A 12,237-nucleotide genomic window follows, 5' to 3' on the forward strand; every position below is an offset into this window, starting at 1 on the left:
CACCATCTTGCCCCCTTCCCTCCACACTCCATATGTCATTTCATATGGATTTTTGAATCAGTTTGTAAATTTGCACAAAGAAGTCATTTTGATTTCTGATAGGGATTGTGTTGAAAATGTAGACACATTTGGGGAGTTTTGCTATCTTAACAATGTTAAGTCATCTGATCTATGTACATGGAATGTTTTTCCTTTTGTTTAGATCTTTAATTCATGTGCTGTTTTGTAATTTTCAGAGTATAAGCTTTGCACTTTTGTTAAATTTATTCCTATTTTATTTTTGAACAGTATTATTTCCTTAGTTTCATTTTCAGATTGATCATTGCAAGAGTATAGAAATACAATTGATTTTTGTACATTGACTTTGTCCTTTGACCTTGCTAAACTCCTTCACTGGTTCTAATGGTTTCTTAAGGTTTTCTCTATACACAGCCATTCCATCCGTGAACAGAATTGCTTTTACTTCTTCCTTTCCATTCTGGATGCTTTTCATTTCTTTTTCTTGCCTAGTTGCCCTGGTTAGAATCTCTAGTACAATGCTGAGTAGAAGTGGTAAGAGTGACTATCCTTATCTGTTCCTGGTCCTGGGGGGGAAATATCAGATCTTTCACCATTAAGTATGATGTTAGCTGTGGGTTTTTTTTATATACCCTTTATCTGGTTGAGGAAGTTCCCTTCTATTCCTAGTTTGTTGATTATTTTTATCATGAAAGGGTGTTACATTTTGTCAAATGCTTTTTCTGCATTTATTGAGATGATCATGTGGCTTTGTTTTTATCCTATTTATATGATATATTACATTAATCAATTTTCAGATAGAACCAATCCTGCAACTCTGAGATAAATTCCACATGGTCATAGTGTCTAATTCTTTTTATGTGTTACTGAATTCAGTCTGCTAGTAATTTCTTGAGGATTTTTGCATCTATATTCATAAGAGATGTTGGTGTATAGTTTTCTTTGCCTTTGCTGTCTTCTTCTGGTTTTGATATCAGGGTAATACTGACCCCATGAAATGAGTTGGGAATTTCCCTCCTCTTTTACTTTAGAAGAATTTTGAAGAATTGGTATTCATTATTTGAAGATTTGATAGAATTCACCAATGAAGCCATCTGGGGCTGGACATTGCTTTGTGGATAGTTTTTTGATTACTGATTCAATCTCTTCACTAGTTACAGGTCTAGTCAAATTGTAAAATTGTCTGTTTCTTCTGGAGTCAATTTCAGTAGTTTGTGTCTCTAAGAATTTCCCATTTCGTTTAAGTTTTCTAATTCATTGGCATACAAATGTTCATAGTATTCCTTTATAACCCTTTTATTTTTATAAGGTTAATAGTAATGTCTTCTCTTTCCATTCTGATTTTAGTAACTTGAGTCTTCTCTCCTTTTCTCTTGGTTAAACCAGCTAAAGGTTTCTTAATTTTGTTGATATTTTCAAAGAACCAATTTTAGTTTCACAATTTTTCTTTTGCTTTTCTCTTTCCTACTTCATTAATTCCCATCTAATCTTTATTATTTCCTTCTTTCTACTTGCTCCTATTTTCCCAGTGCTTTAAGGTGGAAAGCTGGGTTACTTATCTGAGATTTTTATTCTTTCTTAATGTTTGCATTCCAGCTATAAATTTCCACATCCCATAAATGTTGCATGTTCTGACTTGATTTTCATTCCTCTCACAGTATTTTCTGATTTCTCTTTTGATTTCTTCTTTGACCCATTGATTATTTAAGAGTGTATTATTTAATTTCCATGCATTTGTGAACTTCCAAACTTTGTTCCTCTTATTGATTTCGTGTTCATTCCATTGTGGTTAGAGAAACACTTTGTATTATTTCTATCCTTAAAACCTGAAAATATCTTGGAGTTTGTTTTGTGGCCCACTATATGCTCTGCCTTGGAGAATATTCCAGTCCGTAACTGTTGGTGGTGAGTGGAGTGTTCTATAGATGTTAATTATGTCTAATTGGTTGCTTTAGTTTGTCAGGGCAAATATCACAGAACTGGATGGTTTAAACAACAAGAATTTATTATCACACAGTTTTAGACACGAGATATATCCAAAATCAAGGTACAACCAGACCATACTTTCTGCAGTCTCTAGCTTTCTGGTGGTGCCTCGTGGATGATCAGTCTCTGCCTTCATCACACGGCAATCTCCTTCAGTCTCCTCCTGTGTCTTCTGCTACCACCCTACTCCAACTTCCTCTGTTTATAAGGTCTTCAGTTATATTGGATTGAGGCCCGCCCTGATGGAGTTGGGCCTTAACATCTTTAAAAATCCCTACTAATTAGTTTCTACCCACAGGACCAGGGTTTAGGACTTGAAGAGGTCTTTGTGGGAACATGATTCAATCTGTCATCTTGGTTTACAGTGTTCTAGTGTTCTCTTTCCTTATTGATCTTCTGTTTATGTGCTCTATCTGTTGTTAAAACTGGGATATTGAAAACTATTATTATTGAATTGTCTATTTCTCTCTTCATTACTGACAGCTTTTGCTTTATGTATTTTTGTGCTCTGTTATTGGATGCATATATGTGTATAATTCTTACATCATTCTGAGAATTTGCCATTTTATCATTATCAAATGTCCCTTTTATTTTTAATAAATCAATCTCATTGATACATATTAATAAAAGATTAATCCATCCAAAGTATACAATCAATGGCATTTGGTAAAATTACATAGCTGTGCATTCATCACCTCAATCATTATTAGAGTATTTTCATTATTCCAATAATAATAATAATAAAAAGCAAACAAAAACTCATCCTTTTTCAATCTCACTATGCTTTCCCTTCCATACATAGCTGTATTCTGTTTCTGTGTCTCTAGGTTATTTGTATTTATATTTTGTAAAAAACAGTCTCATATATGCAATATTAACCATATTCATATTTCACATGAAGTTTCACTATGTTATACACTCCCATGTTACATTTTTTAGCTTTCCTTCCACTAATATACATGACCTTAGACTCAGCCTTTCAATCACTGTCATACACATAAACTAGCCCTGGTAGTTTCAAACATTATGTTGTGCTTTTACCTTTTCTATTCATTTCCAAAGATTCACAAACAACCATTTTTACCAATTCTGCACAGATTAACCCTCAGATTTCCATTCTCTACCCTCCTTCTAATTTCTGGTGACCTACATTCTAATTACTAACTCCATGAGTTTACATAATATATTTAGCTCATAATAGAGCAGTCATACAATATTTGTCCTTCTGTGTCTGGCTTGCCTCATTCAACATAATGTCCTCCAGGTTCATCCATGTTATCCTATGCTTCACAACTTCGTTTCTTCTTGCAGCTGCATAATATTCTATTTGTGTATACATCACAATTTATCCGTTCATTGGTTGATGGGTACCTGGGTTGTTTCCATCTTTTTTTTTTTTTGCAATTGTGAATAATGTGCCTATGAATATAGTAGGTGTGCTGATGTCTGTTCATGTCACTACTCTCATTTATTCTGGATATACACCTAGTAATGGTATTGCCTGTTCACATGGCAAGTCTATATTCAACTTCCTTAGGAACTGCCAAACAGTCCTCCACAGTGGCTGTACCGCTCTACATTCCCACCAATGGTCAATAAACATGCCTACCTCTCCACTTCCTCTCCAACACTTGTAGTTTTCCAACTTTTTAATTGTGGCTATTCTAATAGGTGTGAAATGATATCTCATTGTAGTTTTATGTTTCCCTAATCATTAGTGATGTTAAACATTTTTTCATGTTGTTGTTTTTTTTGCCATTTGTATTTCTTCTTTGGACAATTGTCTATTCAAGTCTTTTGCCCATTTTTAAATGGGGTAGTTCGTCTTTTTACTGTTATATTATATATTATATTATATATATAATATTATTACATTATAATATAATATATTCTATTATACTATTATATATATTATATATAATATAATATTATTATATTATAATATTATAGAGTTATATTATCTCTTTATATATCATGTTTATTAAACCCTTATCAGATATGTAATTTCCAAATATTTTCTCCCATTTACTCAGCAGCCTTTTCACCCTTTTTTCCCCTTTATTTTTAAAGAAGTTTTAGATTACATAAAAGTTACATTGAAAATATAAGGAATTCCCATTTACCCCACCACTCCCCCCTCATACTTTGCCCCATTAGCAACATCTTTCATTAGTGTGGTACATTTGTTACAGTTGATGAACCAATATTGAAGCATTGAACTAGCCATGGTTCTTTTCACCATTTTGACAAAGTCCTTTGAGGTGCAAAAGTGTTCAGTTTTGAGGAGGTCCCATTTACCTATTTTTTCTTTTGTTGCTCATGCTTTGTAAGGTTTCTTAAAACTGCTACCTACTGCAATATCTTGGAGATGTTTTCTTACTGCAAGATCTTGAAGATGTTTTCTTACATTTTCTTCTAGGAGTTTTATGGTTGTCACTTTTATATTTACATCCTTGATCCTTTTGGTGTTAATTTTGTATGAGATATGAGGTAGGGGTCCTCCTTTCTTTTGGATATGGCTATCCATTTCTCCCAGCACCATTTATCGAATCGACTGTCCTGGCCCAGCTGGGAGAGTTTGATGGCCTTGTCAAAAATCACTTGACTGTAGATATGAGGGTCTATTTCCAAGTTCTCTAGTTGGTTCCACTGGCCAATCTGTCTGTCTTTATGCCAGTACCATGCTGTTTTTGTTTTTTTTAAAGATTTACTTATTTTTATTTATTTCTCTCCCCTTCCCCCCCTCCCCCCCCCCCCCCCCCCAGTTGTCTGCTCTCCATGTCCATTCACTGTGTCTGCTTATATTCTTGTCAGTGGCACCGGGAATCTGTGTCACTATTTTGTTGCATCATCTTACTGTGTCAGCTCTCCATGTGTGCGGTGCCATTCCTGGGCAGACTGCACTTTTTTTGCACAGGGCCACTCTCCTTATGGGGTGCACTCCTTGGGCGCGGGGCTCCCCTACACGGCAGACACCCCTGTGTACCACGGCACTCCTTGTGTGCATCAGCACTGCGCATGGGCCAGCTCGCCACATGGGTCATGAGCCCCATGGATTTGAACCCTGGACCTCCCATGTGGTAGGCGGATGCTCTATCAACTGAGCCAAGTCTGCTTCCCAGCCATGCTGCTTTTACCACTGTAGCTAAGTAATATGCTCTAAGGTCAGGAAGTGATAATCCTCCACCTTCATTCTTCCTTTTAAAGACATTTTGGCTATTGGGGGCCCCTTACACTCCCAAATACATTTGATAATTGGCTTTTCCATTTCTGCAGAGAAAAGGCTGTTGGAATTTTTATTGGGATTGTGTTGAATCTGTAAATCAGTTTGTGTAGAATAGACATCTTAATGATATTTAGTCACCAGCATTGTCTAGTTTGTTGATGATAATATCTCTGGTCATAGTTTTGTTTTAATGTCTTCTTTATTTGTTGTTATTATAGCCACTTCAGCTTTCCTGTGGTTGCCATTCGTGTGATAACAGCTTCTTCCATCCTTTAAAATTTTTTTTTATGTCTTTAACTCATAGGTGTTTTTTCTGTATATACCATATAGTTGGATCATGTTTTTCCAGTCTGATAACCTCCGCCTTTTGATTGGATATTTTAATCCATTCACATTAATGTTATTATTATTGATATAGTCTGTATTACCTCTGCCATCATATTTATTGTTTTCCATATGTCTCATGACTTTTTTGTTTCTCTATTCCTCCTTTGTTACTTTCTTTTACACTGAGTGACTATTTTCTAATGTAGTATTTTAGTTTCATTAATGATTTTTTCACTATATTATTTTAAGTTATTTTCTTATGCTCAAAAAAAACACACTTTACTCTTGGGTTTACCACATATATTTTAACTTATCAGAATCAGATTCAGATTTATATTAGCTTATTTCAAATAATGAATAGAAATGTTACTCCTTTATAGTCCTAGTCCCTTTTCCCTGTTTTGTGATATTATTGATATGTATATTACATGTTATTAATGTAACAAACCCAGTAATTCTACAATTGCTACTTTACCATATCATCATTTCTATAGTCTATTACAGATTTGCTTTTACTCATGTCATTTATGGGCAAATATAGTACATATATATTACATTTCTGTATATTATAATTTCAATAATACATTATCTACATATTAGATTTTTTTCAAATAAGTTAAGGAAGGAGAAAAATGTACATTAGCAGGATTGTTGTGATTGCTTTTAATTCTACTCTGTGACCACTGACCACATTACTCATAAAACATTCCTCATGCATTTTGGGGGGTTTGTTTTGTTTTGTAAACCTGATACTGAAATTATGGAAACCAGAGGTTCTAGCTGGCATTCAAACCTCAGAGAAAATTTAAAGATATGCAGAAAGATGAACCATTATAGAGATGTGTGGTTATTAGTCTTTTGAGATCAACTGCAAAACCAAACTAATACATGATACTATTTCCTTCCTTAGATGAGAGTCTGATTTCCAAAGTAGGAAAATGTGACTCATTTTAAAAGAAGTAGAAAACAAATCAAAACAAGTTAACAAAAAATATCTGATGTTGATTCATATCAGTTTTACTTCTTGTGATCCCGTTTGATTTTCTCTGGGACTTAGAACTGAAATACAAACAGCTATCATTTTTAATTTTCTGTATCTTCTTTTGCATCATTATGGAACCATCAACCAGGAAGAATATTGAAGAAACACAAAATTACCTAATGAATATTAGGAATAAAATTGTACCACCCTACTTCAAATCTGAATTGAGCAAGTTATATCAGTCTCAGGTAATTGATTATAATAAATCATAGTTGTAAAGCTCTTTATAAAATTTGATACCATACATATGTATCTACCTTTCTTGATATTGTTTAATTCTCCTTCATCAGCTTGACTGACTAACCAGTACCCTTCAAATTTACATCCTAACATGCAGATGAAGGGGAAACGTTCAGATCTTGCACTGAAGTAGAACTTCTCTCCCAGTGGATTACTACCACGTACTCTCCCTCCTTGCCTTATCACTACAAATTCCCCTCTCCCATGTATTTCAAATTTCAAGCCTTTTTTGGGGAGGACTGATAAAATTCTCCATATCGACGTTTCTCTGATAAATCCCAAGTTGAAGTGTTTGCTCTATTAAGATTTCCTTATCCATCACCTACTGAGATAGCATCATGATATTGTGAGTTCTTGGAAGCCCACCGAGGCAGAGTGCCCTCTTCTTTTCTGTGTGAGCCTACAAGTGGGACCACAGGAAAAACCAACCTTCACTCGTGAGCTGGGAGTTCACTGAAACCCTGAAGGAAAGTGCATGTCTTCGTGTGTTTACCTCTCTTCATTTCTATGAAAATTCCAGGGCTAGTAATAATTAAAGGCCCCTAGGGAATAAATTATAGTAAATTATGATCATGACCAATTAGCAAAAATCAGAATGGAGTTTATCAACTATTGAAGGACTTCCAGCTCTTATTTTTTTTTTTTTTTAGTTTTTAAGGGTCTTAAAAATAGGCTTTCATCAATTTTATGTGCTTGTAGCTGTTACCTTCAGCCATGTGTAAGTCTAAAATATCTTCTGGCTTTTCCTTTAAGTATAATCATCTGGATGCCCTTTCCAAAAAACTTCCTCCTTTTACAAAGAAAGGTGAAGATGCAAACAAAAAAGATGAAGACACAAACAAAACATCTGTTCAGAATACATGTGCTCTTCATTCAGGTAATTTTGTTAGTATAATTCTTATTCCTATTAAATGTGCTTAACTGAATAGTGTCTCACAATGGTCTCTTAGAACGTAACTAGCTCCTACCACCTTTTGTCTGAGATGATGATATAACCAACTTTGATCTGCATAGTTCAGGTTTGGCTGTGCTATGTGAAGAAACTAATATGTGATTAAAGTAAAATTTAATGTTCTTCCTGTATGCCTGAAATTTACCTAAAATCATTCAGAAGACTCGACTAATTTAAAAATCAAGGGAGTAATGGAATTCACACAGCATCAAAGTATCACCCATGTGTATAACTTACTACTAATAAAAAGGAAACGTGTCTTTCCAACAGAGAAATATGGCAATCTCCACCTTTTGCAAGTAACCAATTTTAGAATCACCAATAGTGAGACAACCTAGCGTTACGTGCTTTCTCATGTAATGCACTATTAGGTGAATATTACCTTTGTAGAATTCTTGCTAAAAATCTGTAGCCAAATTATACTCAAGAGGAAACACGTGAATGTAGACATTCTGTAAGACAATTGGTCTGGACTCTTCAAAAATCTGTGATAATGAAACAAAAAAGATGGGGTGCTTGTTGTTCAAGATGAAAGAGACTGAAGAGACATAAAAATTAAATGCCATACATAAACCTTGGAGAAATTTCTGAAGTGCGATTGGGGGACTGCGTATTAGAGGGTATTGTAGAATTATTGTTCATTTTCTTGAGCATGATGAGGGTGTGGTGGATAAGTAGCAGAATGCCTTCTTTCAGTAGATACATGTTGAAGAATTTAGGGATGAAATGAAATGTAGTGCTTCTCTTTAATAAATTGAGTAGATAGATGATAGGTTTCCCCAGACAAGGAAACTTCCTTCTGTACAATACCAGAAGTTCAGCTGCCTGGAATAAGCACAGCCAAAGAAAACGTATAACTCTAGGCAATGTAGACAAAATAAGTTTGCAAAGCAAAGATTAAGGATGCAACAATGACTCTCAATGCGGTAGGGATAAAGGGGATCCCAAACTGATGTCCCTGGGCTGCCACCCAGCCTCCCTGCACACACAGCACCCAGCACAGAGCAAGCGCAACCCGCCCTTCCCTTGAAAGCGGGCAAGGCTGCAGAGCATTCTTTTCAGCACAGTGACCCAGGCAGCACCTGTCCAGTTCCTTGGCACACAAGTTGAGGTGTTTTTGTCTCCCCGTGCCTAGATATATTTCTTTAAAATTTACTTCAGATGGCGCCTATTTTTTAAAGAGATACACTTAATAAAGTGATATATTTCATAGTAATGAATGGAGTCAAGATTAGAAACTTCTCAGTTACCCTTTCCGCTTTTTTGAACCACACCTCAGTTGCACTTGCCTGCAATGTTAGAGCCAGGGGAGCAGATGGAGCTCAGTGGCTGAGCACCTGCTTCCCATGCACGGTGTTCCAGTTCAATCCCCAGGACCTCCTGAAAAAAAAAAAAATAGAGCCAATTTATTTGGCTTCTGCTTCATAGCCCAACAAGATGATGACTCTACTATGTGGTTAGAATGCCTAAAAAAACTAACCAGTTCCTAGGGAGTGTGAGATTTGCAGACACTGTCCTATTTGTTAATGGCAAACCCCACATCATATAAAGAAAAACCCCTACTTCTTAATACCTTCCTTATATCTAGCCTTTGTAAAGGGAGCAAGGAAAAGCACCTTGTTCATTGTAAAGGAGAATAGAAATTATAGTAGTCATTGTGTCATTGTTAAAAGTTCACTTCATAATATTTGTTTTGGATTTTCTAGAGTCCAAGCCACAAAAGGTTTCAGAACAGGAATCCTCAGATACACTAAGTCTTCCAAAATCAGAGCATCTTGTGCATATCAAGGAATCCACTGGTCAGAACCAAGCTGAAATTTTTAAAAAATCTACTGAAGGTATGGTGGTCATTTGATTTATCTCATTGTTTTCCCAAAACTGATTGTGTTATTTTGGAGTATGAGAGAGATGGGTTATGGTTGGCCATCTCAGGAAAAACGCAAAAGGGTCACAGAGCCTGGAGCTATGGAGCCTTGCGAGGCTTCTTAGCATATCGACATACGTGAAAAAATATTTTGAGAACAAGTGTAAATCCCAGATTGAAGGAAAGACATTACGAATACTTTTTTAGCTTTTTAAATTTTGTTTTATTTTCTTTCTCGTGGTTGTGAGAGTTTGTGTGACTTACTGATAGAACATATAACATGGGCAAAGCAGGAGGAGCCAGGAAAGGCAGCTGAGAAGGAGCCAGAAGGTAGGGGAAGAGCTGAGGAGGGGGTATCACCGACGCCAGGGGAAGTGAGTGTTTCAAGTGTATCAAATGCTCCTGAGAGGTCTAGCAAGGTAAAGAATGACCACAGGATTTCGTAAGGATGGAGATGTCTGGTGAACTTGACAAGAGGAGCTGGAGGGCATGGCGGGGACTGGAAGCCAGTTGAAGGCTGGAGTGAAGAGGAATCAGCAGCCGCAAGAGCACACAACTTAACCCCAAGAGTTTTGTTTAAAAGAGAAACGGAATTGCAGCTAGAGGGGGGTGTGTGACCAAAGGAGATTTCCTCCTTTTTAAGATTAGACATGGGAGGGCATTTGATTCTCAAATGATAATAATTCAACAGCAAGAGAGAACTTGATGCTGTAGGGGTGTTATGGATAGAATTGTGTCCCCTGTGACAGTCTGAAGTGTTGTGACTCCCAGAAAAGATCATGCTCTTTGGACTAATCCACTTCTATGGCTGTGGTGCTGTTTGATTGAGTTAGATTCAGTTAAGAGACCTTTTTTTTAAAAAAAAAAAGCCAACATTTTATGCTTTATTTTTAATCAATGTAATTTTTTTAAACCTCAAAATATCCATAATTGACAGAAAAGGTCATTAGGCATAAAATGAGAATATAACATCCATGGTCTGAAGAAAGGCAAAACAGTGCTTTAGTCCATAAAGTTGACTGCACATGCGTGAAATGCCATTCGAAACATCTCCTTTTTGTCCTTTAAAAAACATACAATTCAAACATTTTCAATTTTCACTTGTAAACAACATAGACAAGTCAAAATGGACAATGAGGTAATCTAAATACTATGCAGGATAATTTTAAAAATACTATAAAACACCATATTAAAGACATAGAAAACTGTTCACTTTTGTCTCTAGTATGGTAAGAGTTATTAACACTAAAAAGCAGCACACACTAGTAAAAGCCTACTTGTGGTGGGCGCCCGTGGGTGATAGATGTAAGTAATTCAAGAGGTAGTCAACAGCATCATTTTCAAGCTGGTAACTCTGAGAAGGGTTAAACTGCAGATGAATTAATTGTGATACTTTCTCATAGTACAGCATTTTACTGTAAATTTGCAGCTTCATTCCAAAGGTAAAATTTAAATGCAAATCATAGATCAACCTCTTACTGTAATCTAATAACTATGATGCAGGTCATGCAGCCACCACATCTTAAAGAGGCTGACATTTATGTCAGACAGAATTTGATGCCTTTAACGATTTGGTCTTCTCTAAAATAAATCTCATTAAGACATCTAGAAATTAAAATCAGTGCAGGTGCACTTGTACATACTTTCCCAAATTTTATAGCCAAAGGGGAAAATACACATATATATTTTATGATAATTTCTTAGAGAAAACAAATAAATTAATTTCAACTTTCTCTCTAACAGAACCAGAATCTTATGTGCCTGTAAAAATTCCAACCCAGTCATTGTTGCAAGATGTTGCAGGACAAGCAAGGAAAGAGAAAGTGAGGTTACCTCACTACTTGCTGAGTTCCAAGCCCAAGTCTCAATCTCTCATGCAGGTAAAATCAAAGAGGAGTAATTTTCCCAAAGCCAGTCAACAGTTCAAGCAAACCTGAATCATGATTACTAATTTCTAGCCGCTCGTGACACTGTCTCCTGTACCTACCATCTCACCACGAAGGCCTTCCAGCCACACCGAGACAAGGAAGGGCAGTGGTTGGAGGGAGCCAGCTCATTCAGGCTCATGAAAGGATTTTATGAGCCTGTTGTTAACCCACTGGTAGCTTGAAAGCAGCCACAGTGGGTGTTCTTATACCACAGAAATTGGCAAACCCTGCAGATCAACGTTCTACTTTTAGGAAAGACAGCTGACCCGTAGACCACTGGTTGCTCACACCCGTCTTGTGTCTCTTAGTATCCTATTCTAACAATTTAAGTCTACAAGGCTCATATGGCATAATCCGTTTGCTTCTCCACCCTCACCTTGCCTTACTCGCTGTACTTCAGCCATTGTGGGTATGCCTTAGTTCTTTAAAAGCCCCAAGTGCTTTCCATCCTCCAACTTTTGGATTAAGATTAGGCCTCTGCTCTGTTGAGAAGCTTTCTGAAAGCCCACCCATCAAGTTTTGATAATTATCCTTGGTCACTTTGATAGCACACTGTGCTCACTGCCATCACAGAATTTATTGTAATGTGTATAAGTGATGCATGATAGGAGTGTGTCTCAAACTTTAATGTGTGTAAGAATCACCCGAGACTTT

The 12,237-nt window shown here is 36.2% G+C and overlaps 1 protein-coding gene across 4 annotated transcripts in view; it reads left to right on the top strand.

Moving 5' to 3' along the window:
* SPAG17 (sperm associated antigen 17) overlaps positions 1 to 12,237 on the top strand; it is a 284,808-nt gene that overhangs the window by 238,274 nt on the left and 34,297 nt on the right. For all 4 annotated transcript variants that reach the window (XM_058302965.2, XM_058302966.2, XM_058302967.2 and 1 more), the window contains 4 exons: positions 6,688 to 6,787; positions 7,593 to 7,716; positions 9,498 to 9,629; positions 11,399 to 11,535. In XM_058302965.2, the coding sequence (XP_058158948.1) occupies positions 6,688 to 6,787; positions 7,593 to 7,716; positions 9,498 to 9,629; positions 11,399 to 11,535 (493 nt within the window). The remainder of the gene's footprint in view (positions 1 to 6,687; positions 6,788 to 7,592; positions 7,717 to 9,497; positions 9,630 to 11,398; positions 11,536 to 12,237) is intronic.

The sequence above is a fragment of the Dasypus novemcinctus genome, chromosome 9 (assembly GCF_030445035.2).
Source record: "Dasypus novemcinctus isolate mDasNov1 chromosome 9, mDasNov1.1.hap2, whole genome shotgun sequence".
NCBI classification, from domain to species: Eukaryota; Metazoa; Chordata; class Mammalia; order Cingulata; family Dasypodidae; genus Dasypus; species Dasypus novemcinctus.